The following is an 18,406-nucleotide window of genomic DNA, read 5'->3' as shown; positions in this document are numbered from 1 at the left end:
TCTGAGTTGTAGATTAAGAAATGTTCTTGAATTGCAATTACGACGACTTTGTTTTCTATACAATATATGTTACTGTTTGCTGGAAGATGATTGTTTTGGTGTCTTTTAAACATTATCTTATACAATTATGTTACAATAATTTCAAAACAGGAAGACTTGTGGGCAAGATAGTTTAAACAGCAGTGAGAATAATACAAAATATTCGAACAGAAAAGTGGTTATTATAATTTTTGTTGTCATCTCTTTGTTTTAGTGCTCTGTGTTTTGTGAGTAGGAAGGAACATAATCATCTTTCTTTGAATAATAATTCTTAGTTGATGATAGAATTGTCCTCAAGAACTGCAGTTAGGGAAAGTTATCCTTAAATCAGAGCTCATTGTGTCCAATGAATTTGACTTGTGCCTTCATTATTTTAGCATTTCACATTGACAATAAAAGTGTGATGTTATGCAGTCATTTCTTATATATTGTTTGCACTCCATTCTCAATTAGCCCCTCCCCAAATTCAGTTCTGCTAAGCTAGATCTTCCACCAGAGCCACTTTCTAAGTGAATGCATATACAGATTTTGGAATTCTTAATTTTTAGGATATCTTATATTTGTGGATGATGGAAAGAGAAGATGGGATACTGTTCCAGCATAAAATATGAAATTCATAGCAATATGAAATGCATTAGACAGCTTAAAATGTTGTATTACATGCTTACTATTATATTTATAAAAATAAAAAACAACAAAAAACAGAACTGTCACAAGGTTAAAATCAGTCTAGACAATTAAAACATAAATGTTTATCATGCTACAGTAAAGTATGAGATGAATTCTGTAACCTGAAGTCTATTTGCTCTGTAAGACAGTGAAGGCTTAGCATGTAATAAATCTAATAATACTATGTGAAAAATCTTTCTTTTAACTAAAAATGTTAGGAAAACAAAATAAAGGCATTAAATATATAAACAGTAACTGAGTTAATTGTACAAATTAGGCTGGAAATTGATTGAGTTCATGATCTTCACTGAAGCAAAAGTAAGAAAACTAAGATTTATCGAAGTATAAACGAGCCTGAGAGCAGACTATGTCAGAATTGAGGTATGACAGGTGCTGAGTGAAAAACGCAATGCTAGTGTTTCGGCTGTCTCTTTCAGTGTATAAATTAAGATTAGTCTTTCCTTCTGAAATGTATTTCAGATGGGATTAACTAGTCCTACTAAAATTTCAAAGGGATTAAAGCCTACATGGGGAATCATAAGGAAGGCTGGTTATTCATGTCCTAAATCAAAGATTTTAAGAAGCACATTATCAGTTTATGAGTAGTTTTTACGTATACTTTTTACTCTAGTATTCTACAGCATGAAATTAGAGAAGTCCTGAAAGATATTCAGCTTTTCACTAATCGCTAAGAAAAAATTTTCAGCCATCTTCATCATGACATCTACATATGTTTGTGATGTGTATTTTTTTCAAACACTTTCTGCTTAACTGCTTTGAGCAACTTCAAAGAAATCAAAGCAGGTCCAGCTGTCTTTAAGATAGAAATATCTAAAAGTGGATCAGTCCAAACCAATATTGTATTTTTATATGAATTCATTTTTCTGAATACAGGTAGTTTGCCCTTCAAACCTAGTGTGTTTGGCAATCAGCATTCAACACCACAGAAGCTGAAAAAGATGCTGTGGCAGCCAAGTCTGATTGATAGCACTCATATTTTTTCTCTTGAATGTTTACACCTTTGAAGTATTTTTACTTTCATTGTTGAAAAGATGAAAACTCTAAAAGAAAAAATGTTTTATTTTAAAACAGAATCATGATTATGAATCTACCTGCTGCACAAACCTGAGAAGGATGGTAGCTATCACGCGGACTTTATGTGGTATTGATTCATAATGGATTACTGATTTTTATTCTTAGAAGTGCATTTTAATGCCACAGTGAGAGATAAGAAACCTTAAGATAGCACGTTTTAATCCATTTGTTTCCCTGCATTCCCAGATTACTGTGGCCTGTGATAAAACTGTTAATCATATTATAGTTTACTTCCCTAGTTTGCAGATTTTAAGCTCAAGAAGGGAGGATTGGATATCATGTGGAAATTCTTCACAGAGAGAGTGGTGAGGTGCTGGAACAGGCTGCCTAGAGAAGTTGTGGATGCCCCATCCCTGGAGGTGTTCAATAGCAGGTTGGATGTGGCCTTGAGCAACCTGGTCTAGTACCAGATCTGGCAGGGGTGTTGGAACTTGATGATCCTTGGGGACCCTTCCAACCCATGCCATTCTATGATTCTTTTGAAACACTTTTCTTCTGTAGGTCTAACGTTTTGAAGTGACCCCTGCCTATATAGCTGGCACTGGGTGGACCATAGTCCTGAATGCTGCATTTATTGTGTCCACTGACAAAGTCTGACTTTTAATTTTTTGCTTTTTTTCATTTTACACCTGAATTTTGAGTACAGAGGACACATGTGGATGAGCCACAATTTTGAAATCCTGAAGTTTTATACGATCATAGAATTGTTAGAATTGGAAGGGTCCTCTGAAGGCCATCTAGTTCAACTCCCCTGCAAGGAACAGGGACACCACATTTAAATCAGGTTGCCCAGGGTCTTATCCTGCCTAGACTTGAAAGTCTCTGGGGATGCGGCATCAACCACATCTCTGGGCAGCCTGTCCCAGTGCCTTGCCACCCTCACTGTAAGAGAGATTTTTTCCCTTCTATGTAATCTAAATCTACCCTCTTTGAGCTTGAAAATATTTTTTTCAATATTTTTTACCCTGCTAAAGTCTGTCCCCTTCTTTCCTGTAGCTCACTTTTAGATATCAAAAGGCTGCTCTCAAGTCACCTCAGAGCCTTCTTTTCTCCAGACTGAATGGCCCCAGGTCTCTCAGCCTGTCCTCATAGGAAATTATGTTCAGTTAGTAGTTCTTTAGAGCCTCTTCACCTTAGGTGGGCTTCCTGTTACTCAGCTGTTGGCTTGGTAGTCCCTTACTTGAGATGGAGGGAAGTCTAGGGTGCTCTTAACAAAGGAATGTTTATATCTGATGCCTCTTTTCACACCATGGGGTGTCTGCAGTGCTATGTTTTTCTTTCATTAAAGTGTGGCAGAAGACTGCTGCTATGGATGCTGCTTTGCAAATTTTAAGCATGATTTAAATATGTGGATGAGGATGGAATGATATGAGATGTGTAGCATAAATAGAAGTTACAAATATCTAGATTTAAGACTGCTTCTCAGCTCTCCCTCACTGACTTTTTTCATTGTGAAATTTGATAATAAAGAACATACTTCATACTTGTCTTTGCCAAATGTGGTAACTCCCAAAGCAAGTGACGACTTGATCCAGCAAATGTGGGAACCTATTCTACATCCCCAAGGCTGGGAAAATATAAAAATTCAGTGATTCTTAATGGCAAGGGCTGCTGTTTCATTGATAGTAGAATTCCATTTAATTGGGAGGCCACTTGTGATTTAGTCATTTTTGCTTACACATCTTAGTTTCATGTTGGTCTCTATTTATTCCAGTGTTTCAAGAACAGCCCCGGTTGGCTCCCAGCTTAACTGTTACATACACAAAGAAAATGATACAAAATGGGCCAGTATACTGGGATTTTACCTCTTTTTTTGAAATTGAAGATATAGTTCTGTTAATGATTCAAATGGCTAAGGGAAGAAGCAGAAAACTAAATATGGAGAACATATTTTATGTATAGAATATATATGCAGTGTCAATTCTTCACCTTTTGGGGCCATTGAAAAGCAATTCTTTACATTTTGAATTTTTGAGCATTGATCATCACGTATTTATTGGTAAAGTTTCCAATTATTTTACAGTTTTTTTTTTTTCTCCTGTCCTTTCTGACTTTTACTACACTCACTAATTTTGAAAAATGCAGAAGGATAATACCAATCTTGTTTTGGTTTTATCTATTGTTTACAGGACTTTCTCAAATTAATAAATTTTACTGGCCAAATATTGGAAAGTAGTATTTGCAATTATAATTTTATGTATACTTTGAATTATAATTTCCACCCCTCCCTACCCTACCCTCCCTTTTTTTTTTCCAGGAATACTAGAAGTATTACACTGTGTATTGGTGGAAAGCCCTGAAGCTCTAAACATTATTAAGGAAGGACATATTAAATCAATCATCTGTCTTTTGGACAAACATGGAAGAAACCATAAGGTATGCATTGAGAGGGACATATGTAGTTAAACATTTGTGAACAAATAAACCACATTGCTCGGTACAGAAGTCAGATTTCAAATACTTTAAAACGGCATTCATAGCTAGAAATTAAACTTTTCCTATAGGCACTTTGAAGATGCAAAGGTGGCGATGTTTTGGTTTTTGACTGATACTAACTCAACTTCAAAGGAAGCAGGAAGAAAGTAACAATATTATTAAAAGAATTTCAGAATTGTTGTAAGGATATAAAGTTTATCAATACAGTAGTTTTATCTTACATGTCTTCCACTAATACAGTACAGAGCATTATATTGCCAGAAGTAACTCAGAGTGATTATGATCTCTTTAGCATGAAAATATATTTAAGATGAAAAAGAATTTATTTTTTTCCAGGTTTTGGATGTCTTATGTTCTCTCTGTGTATGTCATGGAGTAGCTGTGCGGTCTAATCAACATCTCATCTGTGATAATCTCCTGCCAGGAAGAGATCTACTCTTACAGACCCGCCTTGTCAACCATGTGAGCAGGTAAAAATAAGTCTTGTAAGCATGAACAAATCAGATTGAAACTTGTAGTTGAAAGAGACAAAAATATCCACTGCAGAAAAACTGTTTTACATCCAAAACTTTTAGTAAGATATTTTACTCTCATTAGGATTTTAAATACTCTGTGCAATTTTTGTTATAATCAAAATATGAATAATAGTACTGATGCAAGATAAAGTTGCTCTAAACTATCTTCAATATGTTCAGTATGAAATTATGGAGTCCCTTCAAAAGATTATTGTCTAGATCTAGCTATGCTTTCAGAGTATCATCAACCACTGTTTTGTGGTTGCCTTCTTCCACTAAAATTGGTCAAAAACAAGAATGTGGCATCAAATACCTTTGCCAGTGTCTTAAAATAATCTTGTTAATTTAGGGAGGGCTCTCTACTTCCTTCCCAATGGAAGAATTATGAAAGTTACCTTCCAGCAGATGTAAATAAGATGTAAATAACTACTTGGAATGTAACATCTTTAACCAGTAAAGTGATATTTATAGAATAAATGTTTATCCAGAGATTGAACTTACACTGAGTCAGAAGAATCTTGCTACAAGTGCAGATTCATGCGGTCTTCCTCTGTCTCAAACTTATATCTATTTGAAAAAAATGTCTGCCATTAGGTGAGAATGAAAATTGAAACATAGAAATATTAATTTTAATTTGTAGGAATTATACTTTATAGGATTTATTAGATGCTGAGAAAAACTAAAAAAATTCAATAATTGTATATTACAAGGAGACCATTTCAGATAAAAATAAATCCAAATATGAAGATGAAATGAACATTTTCTAGCTGACCCATTCACTTACATTTTTCTTACCCATATGTGAACTTACCCGCTCCTCTCAATCCAGTACATCCAATAACACACCAATATGGAAAGATGGTGTAGTGGGAACAGTTCCATGTCAGCAATAACTTTGAGCAATTGATGAGTAGTAGGTAATTAAGATGTGTTAAAAATGCATGAGAAGAAATTTTAAAGGTATGAGAACTGATCGAGCTTTTGAGATGACTTTGGATCTTAAAAATGGGAGGTGGAGCTCTCTCTCAAATATGGCTGTAGAAAAAACTTCTGTACTTAATGCAGTTTTTTGCTGTTTGAATGTGTCATGAATCAGAATATTGATATTCTTGAGCGGTAAGGAAAAACAATTATTTTTCAAAGATAAGAAAGACCAATTAAATGTTGAGAACATTTAGAGAGAGTGAAACTTGCCTTGCATCACAAATAATTGCCAAGGAGGTCTCTAAGATAATGCTTTTTGACAAACTATTTGAAGGTACTGCAAAATTTTAGTTGCTAATCACTATTTAATAAAGAGTAAATTGGATGTTTAGGTTGATTAAACTGTGGACTCTGGACTAAGTATTAAAAAAGCTGATACTGTGTTTAGTCAAAAATTTGGTAACTGATTTTGCTAATAATTTGCAGATGATGTGACCTTTTGGGAAAACAGTGGTTTTTTTTTTTTAATGAAAAATGTTTGCTTTGAAGAAAAAAAGAAAAAGAGGGAGACAAAGGCAGACTTAATTTTACTACTGTTGTTTTAAACAAACACAACGAGCCCTAAATTTGAGTTGAAAAGTCTGCAAGATTGCAGTGTTCTTGAGGTGAGGTTTTAATGTCCACATTTATACTTTATGTTTTAGCATGCGACCTAATATTTTCTTGGGAATTAGTGAAGGCTCTGCCCAGTACAGAAAATGGTACTATGAACTTACGGTGGACCATCTAGAGCCTTTTGTGACTGCAGAATCAACTCACCTACGAGTAGGCTGGGCTTCAACAGAGGGCTATTCACCGTATCCGGGGGGAGGAGCAGAATGGGGAGGAAATGGTGTTGGTGATGACTTGTATTCTTACGGCTTCGATGGTCTGCATCTGTGGTCAGGTACTTTTTCCTTTTTTCATTTTTCTCTCTTTTGTTTTCTCTTTATATTATACAAGAATATTAAGCTTGGAACAGTGTGTGTTTCTCAGCAGTGAATCAAATGTTTGTGTTGACACTGGAAATGTATGGAAAGAGTATCCCACCAGAACATGCTTTGATATTATATCTTGGAAAAAAAAAAGTTTTTTACAAAGTAACAGAAAATAATAATTTGTTTCAGCATGAGAATTTTGGTAGTGGGTTTTTATTTAAAACTTGAAATGTACAAAAAATAATTCTATCAGAAATCTAATCAGAAGTCTATGCTTCTAATTCCACTATGACTGTGGGAGAACAGCCTGAGATTTTAATTCATACAAATCTTTTTTTTCCAAGATACATTTCTTAATAGGAGATTCAAAAACTTATTGAACAATTTTCTACTACAGTTTCATCTATTTGAGGAAAAAACATTCTCCCATTTATATTTTGCAATTATTGAACCATGCAACTGGAAACTGGGCAAAGCTCATTAGACTGGCGATTTGTGCCACTGTGAAAATATGAAGATCCTTAACAGATGGGAAAGACATCTTAAAAAGTCAGCTCTATGTATGATTTAAGTCTTTGAAGATTTGAGGCATTGTGGGTTGATGCTTGGAAAAGACGACAGTTTTACACTTCAAAAGAATTTTCCATCAAAAATAGCAAAAGAATGTATTATTAAGTAATAATATATCCAGTAAAGTGTCTTCTTGGGAATGTAGCTGCCACTTTTGCTCTCATGTATACTGAAAATTTCTTTGGAACAATGTTGCATAATTAATGATGTCAGTAAAGACGTCATAATTGAGTTTACCAGATAGAATCTTATTAAAGAAGAATCAGAAGATTATGAGCCAACCCAACTGACTTATGTTACATTCACTTTTGAGGAGGAAACAAAAGGTTACTTAATATCAAAATGATTTTTCTACTCAATGGTAAATTTTTAATTAGAAATATCACAGATTAAGTAAATTATTTCTGGTTCTTCGTTCCATAACCCATCTCAATCAAAAAATTCAGCCCAACTTTATAAACACACGTTTTATATATTCATCTCTGTTGTGAATTTGGCTTGTTCCCTTGTGAGACAGTTCTTACACTGTGACTTTTACATTGTTCTGCAGTGTTTTGTGTAAATTTCTCAATTTATGAGGTATCTTCCAGGTTTCCCAGTCCTTGTTCACAGAACAGATTACTTTTAAAGCAAATGGACAAAGGGGTAGATGGAAGTAGCATGAGCATGTGAAAATATTTTTCTTCCTTAACTGTACTGCTGACTGAATGATAGAAATCATGAAAACTATGACCAGCTACCTATATGAGTGGGAACTGATTTTCCCACAAATTTAGAGCCAGGTTTAATAGATTTATGCTGAAATTAAATGCATGGGATGTTCAACAAGATGCTTATAAGTTCTGTTGTTTTGGGGAAGACTTACCAGATAAGCATGATTCTGGGAACCAGTCCTCCCAGAAACCCATTTCCTGAGAGACCCAGCAGAATAGGAGGTGCTGTTTTTACATCTACTGAAAAGTTTTCTAGGATCAGAAAGAGGATATGTTGGACTGTTGTTTTGTGTTCAGCTAAAAATGCCTATCTTTAGGCATTTAGGCATTTTAGGTTTTAGGTTAGTCTTTTATGTTTACAAATAGCAGACAACACAGTTAAAAACTCAGCACTGTGTTCTCACTATCCGTTGTTGTTTATCTCATTCAGACATTGCATAACTTGTCTTTGAAAAACATGTCTAGAGTTAATTTAATACAACTTTAATGCTTTTTTTTGTTGTTGTGGATGGTAGTAAATTTCAGAAATGATGATTTCTAATTTCTGTGTTCTTCTCTAGTTTATTTCTCTTAGTAAACAGGTGTACTTACGTAAATGTAATTTGATGCAAGGTAAACGATCATTTAGAATTAATACTACACATATTAGAGAAAAATACACATATTGGTGAATATTTATGCTTCAAAATTGGCGTTATCTTTGATATATGCTGGGAAAATGCTGTTTCAGGGTTTAATTATGAATCCTTTGGTATCATCTTAAACAGGGTACTGTGTAGGGTACTGTGGTCTGGCTTGTAATAGCAAAAAATAGCTTGCTTTTCTTAAATAATTTCAAGTAAAATGTTATTCTTTATCTTGAATAATGTTCTATTCTTTAGCTAAGTGTGCTAGATTTCCTGTTATGCAATAATATTTGTTTTGCAGTTTGCGCTTATACTGCTTGTGGGTAGTGAAATTTAGTTTTTGTTTTTATTGTTTGTATCAATATTTTCGCTTACATTAACTATAATTTAATTTTAATCTCTTATGATTAAAATAATTTCATGGTTTTGTCTTTGTATGTTTTCCTTCACCATACTGCAAGCTTAAAATTCAGGTCTTAAAATCATATGTTCTAGATTAGATATCTGTGAATTAACACATGCTCTCCGTTGCTTTCTTTCTCTTATTTTTAGTCTGCTGTGAACACCTGTATAAATATCAGAAGTTTTTCTAAAGGTATCTCCTTTATATCTATAGGCTGTGTAGCTCGAACAGTAAATTCTCCAAACCAACATCTGTTAAGAACTGAAGATGTTATTAGTTGTTGTTTGGATCTGAGCGCCCCCAGCATCTCTTTTCGGATAAATGGACAGCCAGTTCAAGGAATGTTTGAGAATTTCAACATAGATGGCCTTTTCTTCCCAGTTGTCAGCTTCTCTGCAGGAATAAAGTTAGTATCAAGTCTGTTTTTTCCCGGGATTCTTGTTTTTATTAGACGCTAATATATGAAATTATTTCCCTGGCTGTCTTCACTCTCATTTCCCTTTGACATCTCCTCCTTTGCCACAGCTCCAGTTCTTAGTTATTGAAACTACAAAGGAATCCTGAAAAGATGGTACATCTGTTTTTCATCACTTGAATTAGTTTATTCAAGTGAATTGCAGATTGGTCTCAGAAAGTTTTATCTTCACTACACTGCCCACAGATAGATATGAACTTTATGAATAGGGTTAAATCTATATGGGAAGATAAACAACAATCTTCGATATTAAAAATGCTTGCCCTAAGACAGTTGTTAGAAGCATGTATACTATCAGCACTGACCTTAAGAAATATTGGTACACTTTCTTTTCAGTAGAATGGACTAATAGAAATTCAGTCAATCCATACTCTGATTGTTGTACTGATTTTCTATAAAATTTCAAGTTCTACTTGAGGTGCTGAATATCTACTTTCATGTTTTCCGTAGTTTGAGACAGTAGTATTAAAAAAGATTGCATGAAGTTCCAGCAGGAGGACTGACTTCAGCAGAACTGATGAAAGTAGAGGCTGAAAGTTGGTTTCCGCTGGAAAGAAAACAATGCTTTGTTAGAGATCATTCAGAAACTGTGGTAGACAGTATAGAAGCAAAGAACTAGCATCTCATTCCAGATGCAAAGTGCACTTCTTTAGACTTTGCCTTGCATAATACAATTATGGATGATAAGGTATGGTAAAATTATAGAAGTGAATGCTATGAAATGCAAGACTGTGCTCCTGCATGCTTTATCTCCCTAATCAAACATTTGACAAGTACTATTCACACGCTTTGTCTGCTTTTGGAAAATGTTTAGATGTGTACTAATAACAGTTTTAGAAAACACATAGCAAATACAGAAGAGGACACATTGTGATTCTGTTGCAAGGCTGGCGTTTTTGGTTTTTTTGCTTTTGATTTCTTCTGGTTGGAAATATACATGATTTAATTCAATAAATTTTTCAATGACAAAAAAAAAAAGAATTTGTTGATAATAAAAAAAGTCAAATTTGTATTGAGTAAAGAATTCTTCCTCCTAAGTCTCTACTAAAATAACAGTTGCATGTTTTAGGGAAGAAAATAGGGGTGTTGCATCCTAAACATTTCCTTTTCTGTGAGAGAAAAGGAAGTGATATTCTGCTAAATGTCCAGGTTCATTTTTCAGATAGTAGGGAATTGAGAATTCCCAATGGAGAAAGTTGAGTGGTTGCTGATTGATTAGTGTAGGTTGTAATCTCAGCCTCACTTAGAGGCTGAGAAATGCTTTTGTTGAAGTGAAAATGAACCAAAATGAAGAAAAATGTTTAATTTTCCTCATGTTTTTTGCACTTGCTACTCAAACACTACTGGAGTATAAACACAAACAATGCAAATAAGCGATATATATATATTTTTTTTTTCCCAGTAGCATTCAGTGTTGTGAAGCTGACAAACTGATTAGGTTTGACACTGGAAGTGTTCCAATTATCTAAATTAACTGTGATTTTACAGGGTACGTTTCTTGCTTGGAGGTCGTCATGGAGAATTCAAGTTCCTTCCTCCACCTGGATATGCCCCTTGCTTTGAAGCTGTTCTACCAAAAGAGAAATTGAAAGTGGAACATAGCCGCGAGTACAAGCAGGATCGAAGCTATACAAGAGATCTTCTGGGTCCCACTCTCAATCTGTCACAAGCAGCTTTCACCCCAGTTCCTGTAGATACTAGCCAGGTATTGAAACTAGAAGATAACACTTCATTTCCCAAACACAGATATTATAGATCTATGTTATTTCTCATTGGACTTAATTTAAAAGTCTCAATTTTTTTTCTCAGAATTTGTTTGATGTATTACACATCTAGAAATTGAAAAATGGAAAAAAAGTCAAAGGTTCTGTGAAGTTCTTGTAGTACTCGAATATATTTTCAGTTCACAGATACTACATTGAAGACTTTAATATTAGAGCATGTAAAAAAGAGTATTTTAATTACATGCTTTGTTTAGTAAGTTGCCACGTGTCTTGTCACTAGAAATTTTTATTACAGTTTAATTAAAATTACTGAAGGCTTTGATTTAAGACCTTTAGACCAACTTCAGTTCTATTCCTTTGCTGTCCTTGTAGATTACTGAGAGTGGTATTTAATTCTCTGTAGTCAGGAAACAGCTCTGAAGTTGTATTTCTAAGTTTTTTCTCATAGTTGTTCTTATATTTGACCAGCGTTCTTGGTAATAGAATTTTTGGACAAGATCAGATTTTTGTGATCATGTTTTAACATATTTAGGAACCTGTCTCTGAAACAAAGGAAACTGCTACTGTATTGCCAATATGTGCTAAATACAAGATTCTGCATGTGTCCTTGTGGTTATTGTTAACTACAAATAGGGTAACACTGTGATTATTCATAGAACTTTCTATTTGGGGTCTCTGTTTTTTTGAGACAATATCCAACTGCAGAGATTGGAGGTGATGTCCCAGTCTCTCTTTTTCTATTGAGGTGCACTTCTCAAACTTTTATATTTGTCTGAAGTATTCTGAAGAAAATTACTGTTATTCAGATTTTTACCTTTTTTTTTTTTTTTTTTTTAATCTGAGAAATACTCTTAGTTTGAGTTGTTAATAGCCAGCTGTCATGAATGTGTTCAGTGACATTTGAAGGTATTGGAATTAAAACTGGTTTCCTTTGCTGGTCAAACTCTGGGATTTGTAGATTAGGGTATTTCTTGATCTAAGAATTTTGTCTCATTTTAGGAATGATTGTTTATTATTGATTGTTTTATTTATTATTGTTATTATTGTTTGTCCTTAATATCGATAAGAACGAATGATTAAATAATCATTAATTATTTAATAATTAATAATTAACTGAGGGATGTGACTTATGTCAAGTTTGACAACTGCGGAGGTCTGTTGCTTTGTCGAGCAACTTCTTTGTAATAACAACTTTTTTTTTTCTCTCTCTTTAGATTGTTTTGCCTCCCCACTTGGAAAGAATTAGAGAGAAGTTAGCAGAGAACATCCATGAACTTTGGGTTATGAATAAGATTGAACTGGGCTGGCAGTATGGACCAGTACGTACCTTCTCTATTAACTTTCTGTTAATTATGTGATATTGCTTAGCAGAATAGTTACAGTGTGCTAATGGGACTCATTTATTTATTTTTATTATCTTTCCAAGGTTATTAAGATTTTAGACCCTTTCCACTGCAAGACAGTGGGAAAATCAACAGCACTTGTATAACCAAATTTGTATATTGTAGAATGTTGTATTAATATTGGAAATCAGAATAAAAATGAGGTCCAATATCTAAATTAGCTACGCAGAACTAAAGTGGTTCTCCTAATTGGAGACTATTCTTAGACTTTTTATTGATGTAGATTACTGTAGGTCCTGGAAGAAAATTGCAAGTAACATTTTTAGTGTCTGCTAAAAGAAGCTTCTTGTTTTGTCTGCTAAATGTTTTGAACAAGTTGCTTGACAGTTTAATTGCTTGTATTGCCTGTCCAAAGAACATTAATTTCATCAAGTGCAGAAAAATATCCCATTGAGACTGTTAATATTTTTCAAATGAAAACATAAACAGCTGTCTGCTGTTCAATTCGATAATTATTGTGTGCTTAGATGAAAATGGAAAAATGTGTTAGTAGTGCTAGAAAGGAGTGTGACTTGTTTTTTTATAAGATTAAATGAACTTGAATGAATAGTAATGTCTAATTTAGATATTAAGAACATAAAACTGAAAAATAGAATATGATAAATAGAAAATAAATTTCAATTATGAATGATCCATCTTCATGTTCACTCTGTGGACACTCGTGTAATTAACATGTAGGACTTGAAATTACACAGATTTTATCAACAAGGTAAAGTTTGAAGATGACAACATTTTGATTTCCTGCTCTAACATATAGCATTTGTATGTCAATATTATAATTACTTTATTTTTAGGTATTATCACAGATATTGCATTCAGTTTTATTTTCAGGATGCTCTAATTTTTTTCCTTCAAAGACATTTACAGTTAAAAAAAAAAAACAAAACAGTAAAAAAAACCAACAAAAAACAAATGCAATATGCAAGGCAAGTGATGTGTTTATGAGATATATTAATTCCTTGAAAGACAGAATTTATATGCCAGTTTATGTGCTATTGACTTTCTTTTTTAAACATAAAATATGATTCTGCAGGTGAATAATAGATCAGGCAAAATTATTGAGAACAAATTATACCTAGTTTGGTACAGTTTCATGAGAAATCCAGCAGTGGTCTTTTCTCAGTTAAAATTATTGAAAACCCATTCTGTATTCACTAAAGAAATAAAAACTGATTTGGAAAAAAAATGGTTTTATAATTTTAACATCCCATTTACCAGCAGAATTATAATTGATCAAGAATTGTCAATAATGGTATTTTTGCAATAACTTTCACTTTACATCTCTAAAGATTAATATAAATGGTGAGCTTATGGTCCTTGAAATTTTGAGTGCTTCTCCAAAAGTAATGCCTCCTATTTTATAATGTTGACCCACAACATCAGAGGTGAATGTTGGTGGTATGGCAGTAGAGGTTGAACCCTTCCCACCAATATTCCATTAAATTTTGTTGCCATGCAACAGATGGCAGCAGAGACGCAGTCTGACAAAATGGTGTCTGGCATGGAACTGTGTATGAAACAGAGGTCTGAAATTGAATTCCTGTGTGTGGAAAAAACTGCATGCATTGACACTCATCAGCACTTGCTGAATGTTCATGGAGACCAAAGAGTGGATGTGAACATGGTGAGGCTATGAGTGGTGCATTTCAGCAGTGGCAACATTGATGTGAAAGATGAGCCACTTTCTGGGCAGCTATATACACCTGTCACACCACATAATGAAGCAGGTCTTGATCAGCTCATCTGCATTAATATTTTGTAAAATAGTGTTTTTTAGTTGAGAATTTGCTCTATCGAATAGTGTTATTATGCACTGTTGATTCTGTGAAAATAAATAACAGGCATTATTTTGGAGCAATCTAAACATCTTTTTAAACAGGTTGTGTGCTGAAATGCTGTCTGTGGCACTCCACGTCCTTTGTTGTCTGTGCAGAGTGTATGCCATTCAAACCACAGTGTTATTCACCACTGGAAACAGAAAAAACATTGAATAAAAAAGTTAGAACTCAAATAGTAAAAGAGGATATATTTATATCTACACTATGAATACCTTCAGAAAAATAGCATAATTACATTATTTTAATATGTTTAAAATCATTTTTATGGCAGAACATATTTTTCCACTCTTTGTTAAGTACTGTGAGGACCTGCTCTGTGGCAGTAGCTTGTTTTTATAGCTTGAAGCCATGGAACTGCTTGCTGACCTAGTTGTCTGTGAACTACAGACGCTCTGATAATATGGTGTTCTAGTTTCTGTTTGCTGAGTGTTTGATTTTCTTGGCTAGTTGTACAGAGGAGCCCATGACGACATACTTCTGTAATAGTTCTGAAGCTGGTTAAGAAGTGTGATTGCAGGAGCAAATCAGATTACTATTTCTAATTATTACAGAACAAAGAGAAAAATCTAGTTGAGAACTGCAGCACGTTCTCAAAGACTGGCTTTGGTGTGTTACTTTCACATTGCTCAAAGGAATAAATGCTGAGACTTCTTAAGTACCAACTTTGTCTCGAGCTGGATCACTGGAATAACAGCCACTATTGGAAAGGATGTGAAATGGAGAAGTCTGGCAACATTGGAAAAGAACATATATTTTTAAACTCCATAAAAATGGAAGACATTTTATTTCTGTTGTGCTTTTCTGTGTCTTAAACAAGGATACTCAAGTACAGTTAATGTGGAGCGAGATAGCAGTAGGTGTTGCCAGCTGTTACAGAAGTACAAGACTGCATGAATAGACTTACCTTTCCTCAGGATCTATTAAACTGCAAATTGTTTTTGAGAGCTAAAGGAGTTACAAAAGTGTTTCTGTAGGGTTGTGATGTCCTCTCCTGTGTTGAACTTTTCTTCACAACATACCATGTTGTGGGTAAAACTACTGAGGTTGTCCCCAGCCTATGCCTGGTGAAGTGAAACAGGTTAACTTTTGGTACCTTGTTGGCTGACTTTTTATGTTGAAAGCTGCAGAGGTAATACCATCTCTGTAGCGCAGTTGTCATTTGTCAAGTGAATAATATCACTGCATATTCTGGCTGTCAGGGAGAAGGCATGTTTGGATTTATCTTCTCAGATCTGTTTCTTAAACCTTTTTTTTTTTTTAAAAAAAGTTACAAACTAGTGACTGCCTTATATTTAGTTAATTATTTCTAAAGTGTGTTGTTTTAGTTTCAAATCCATGAATTTGTACATTAATTGAACTCTTTTTGTAGATTAATTGAAGCTCTAAAAACAAGTGGCAATGGAAAAAAATTACAACCTTCATTATTTTTTTTTTCCTGAATTGTAATTTTATTACCAACATTTTCATTTAAATCATTCAGTTAATATTTGCAACTAGTATATTTTTAATCAAGCCTTGTAAGTCATAGTTGTTGGCTGAACTCTCATGGGTTGAAAATGCAAGTCTGAGAACAGTAGAATACTCAGCTATCTCAGCTTCTGAGGTTACCTTTCCCAGTTACGAACAATATTGGGCTAAAACTTTGTATGGATGTGCTGGTTAAAAATATTTTTGATCAAATTTTGAGTTGATAAAAATATGGGTTATTCTAAATTATGGTGACTGCTGTTAATGCACTAAAAGAAAATTAATGTTCCAGTCATTTGTGACTGCTCAGTTGTTGAATTCTTCTTGTATACCATTCGACATAACTTTGAGAATATAAACATTCACTGAAGTAAAGGATAGGCTAGATTTATCTTTAATTCTGTAATTTTTACATTCACAGGCTAATCATAATTTATACAAATTGAATATATAATTTTTCAAACAATTTGCTTCAGATATTTTATAACTGTATGCGAAAACACAAGCTCTATCCTTGAACTTTACTTACTTGTTATGAACTTCCATGATAATTATATGTGCAAATCAGCATGTATTCCACTTGAGATTTGCAAATCTGAAGTTTAATTGCAAATGCTGCCTTACCTTAACAGAATGACTGTACTCTGAGAGTACAGATGTCCTTTTTCTTTTTTTTGGAGTGCTATTAAGTTTGAGTAATGCTGGCAAAATCAGCCTTTAAGTACTTTGTATTTTTGAACTGTTTTGAAATTTCAGCAAGTTTTAAAGATATATTAATTTTTTATTAACTGCCTTTCCAGGTTAGAGATGACAACAAAAGACAGCACCCATGCTTAGTGGAGTTCTCAAAATTGCCGGAGCAGGAAAGAAATTATAACTTGCAGATGTCTCTTGAAACACTCAAGTAAGTTGCTCAGGCTTCTCAAGCTTACAGTAAGCTTTCAGCAAACCTATGGAGTTGCAGTTTCCAAGGTTATAATTTGACACATGATGTTTCCTACTGAGTGATGTATTCAAGCTGCATACTGATCTGCACTTCTTCCATTGAAGATTTTCATAAACAGTTAAATTATTGTGTTAATGGTGTTCCTGAAATGGCAACTCTGACAGTTTTTGTCTAGCTTGGAGGAAACAGAACTAAATTCAAGCTTTGAAAAAAAAAAAATTACATTTTGTTTGGTTTACTTCAATTTAGTCTAATTAGTTTTAATTTTCTGTGTTGATGAAGCCTACTTTGATGATTGCATTGGGCAAGGTTTTGGTAGCGGGGGGGGGAGGGAGATTGAAGAGGTGGTCTGTGTGAGAAAAGCCCCAAAGCTGCCCCATCTGGCTCCAAAACAGATCTGCCCCTGACCAGAGCTGAACCTGTAAAAGAATGAGAAAATATGAGAGAAACAGCTCTTAATACACTGCTGCAGGTGTGGTAAGGTAATGGCCACAGGTGTTGCTCCAGGCATTGAGCAGAAGTTCCCTGCAGCCCAGCATAAGCCTATGGAGGAGGAGGTTGTCCCTCTGCAGCCACCAGGCACCACGTGGAGCAGATCTCTGCATGCAGCCAACAATGGCCTGGCTTGTATCAGAAACAGTATGCACACCAGGTCTAAAGAAGAGATGGTTTTCCTGTACTCATCTCATGTGAGGGTGCAGCTTGAGTACTGTTCAAGTTTTGGGCTCCTCTCTGCAAGAAAGACATTGAAGTCCTGGAGCATGTCCAACTAAGGGCAGCGAAGCTGTGAAAGATCAGGATCGGAGGACTTAACAAGAGCGGGTGAGGGAACTGGAGTTGTTCAGTCTAGAGAAAAGTGGATTCAGAGGAGACCAGATCACTCACTATAATACCTCAAAGAAGGTAGTAATGTAGTCAGTCTCTTCCCAAAAGCATCAAGAATCAGGGAGGAAAAAGTTTCAGGTTGTATCAGGGGAGGGTTGAGTTGGATAATGGGAAAAATTGTGAAGGATAGACTGCTGTGGTGTGAACCGCATGTTGGAACAGTTCTTGAAGAGCTGCTGTCTGTGGAAAGCCCACGTAGAATCAGTTTGGGAATACTAGCATCTGGTGGGAGGGAGCTAACGCTGGAGCAGGGGAAGAGAGTGATTGTGAAGGTGTGGCAGATGACAAAGTATTATGAAAAGACCACAGTCTCCATTCTCCTTTCTCCCGTACTGCTCAGAAGAAGGGAGAAGATGGATGTAGAAAGAAGTTGTTTTTAGTTTGCTTTTAGTCTGTTAGTAACAAGTGCTAAATCTCTCTATGCTGAGTTTTGTTTTATCCATGATAGTAATTGGTAAGTAATCTCCCTGTCTTTATTTAGACCCTTGAAGACTTTTTGTCTTTTGAGGAGGCAGGGAGAGAATGGTGTGGTGTAGTTCAGCTTCTCATCAGTGTACGAAAACCATGACAATTTATTTTTGGACATGACTAACGATGAGCTATTTCTGTCTCTATGTGTATTGCCAAAGAGCAGTGAAATATGCATTACACATGAGCAGTTAAAGGTGTGAATTTCATGAAGCTCTGTAGCCGGAATTCTA

The 18,406-nt window shown here is 34.6% G+C and overlaps 1 protein-coding gene across 1 annotated transcript in view; it reads left to right on the top strand.

Moving 5' to 3' along the window:
• The window catches only part of RYR2 (ryanodine receptor 2), a 355,102-nt gene that overhangs the window by 182,954 nt on the left and 153,742 nt on the right, over positions 1 to 18,406 (top strand). Inside the window, exons 18-24 of the mRNA XM_090135386.1 lie at positions 4,061 to 4,179; positions 4,576 to 4,709; positions 6,383 to 6,624; positions 9,181 to 9,373; positions 10,931 to 11,147; positions 12,381 to 12,485; positions 16,675 to 16,778. Of these exons, the coding sequence (XP_089991512.1) occupies positions 4,061 to 4,179; positions 4,576 to 4,709; positions 6,383 to 6,624; positions 9,181 to 9,373; positions 10,931 to 11,147; positions 12,381 to 12,485; positions 16,675 to 16,778 (1,114 nt within the window). The remainder of the gene's footprint in view (positions 1 to 4,060; positions 4,180 to 4,575; positions 4,710 to 6,382; positions 6,625 to 9,180; positions 9,374 to 10,930; positions 11,148 to 12,380; positions 12,486 to 16,674; positions 16,779 to 18,406) is intronic.

Source organism: Phasianus colchicus, chromosome 2, assembly GCF_987193195.1.
Source record: "Phasianus colchicus chromosome 2, bPhaCol1.hap1.1, whole genome shotgun sequence".
In the NCBI taxonomy this organism is placed as follows: domain Eukaryota; kingdom Metazoa; phylum Chordata; class Aves; order Galliformes; family Phasianidae; genus Phasianus; species Phasianus colchicus.
This window is presented reverse-complemented; position numbering and strand designations above follow the sequence as displayed.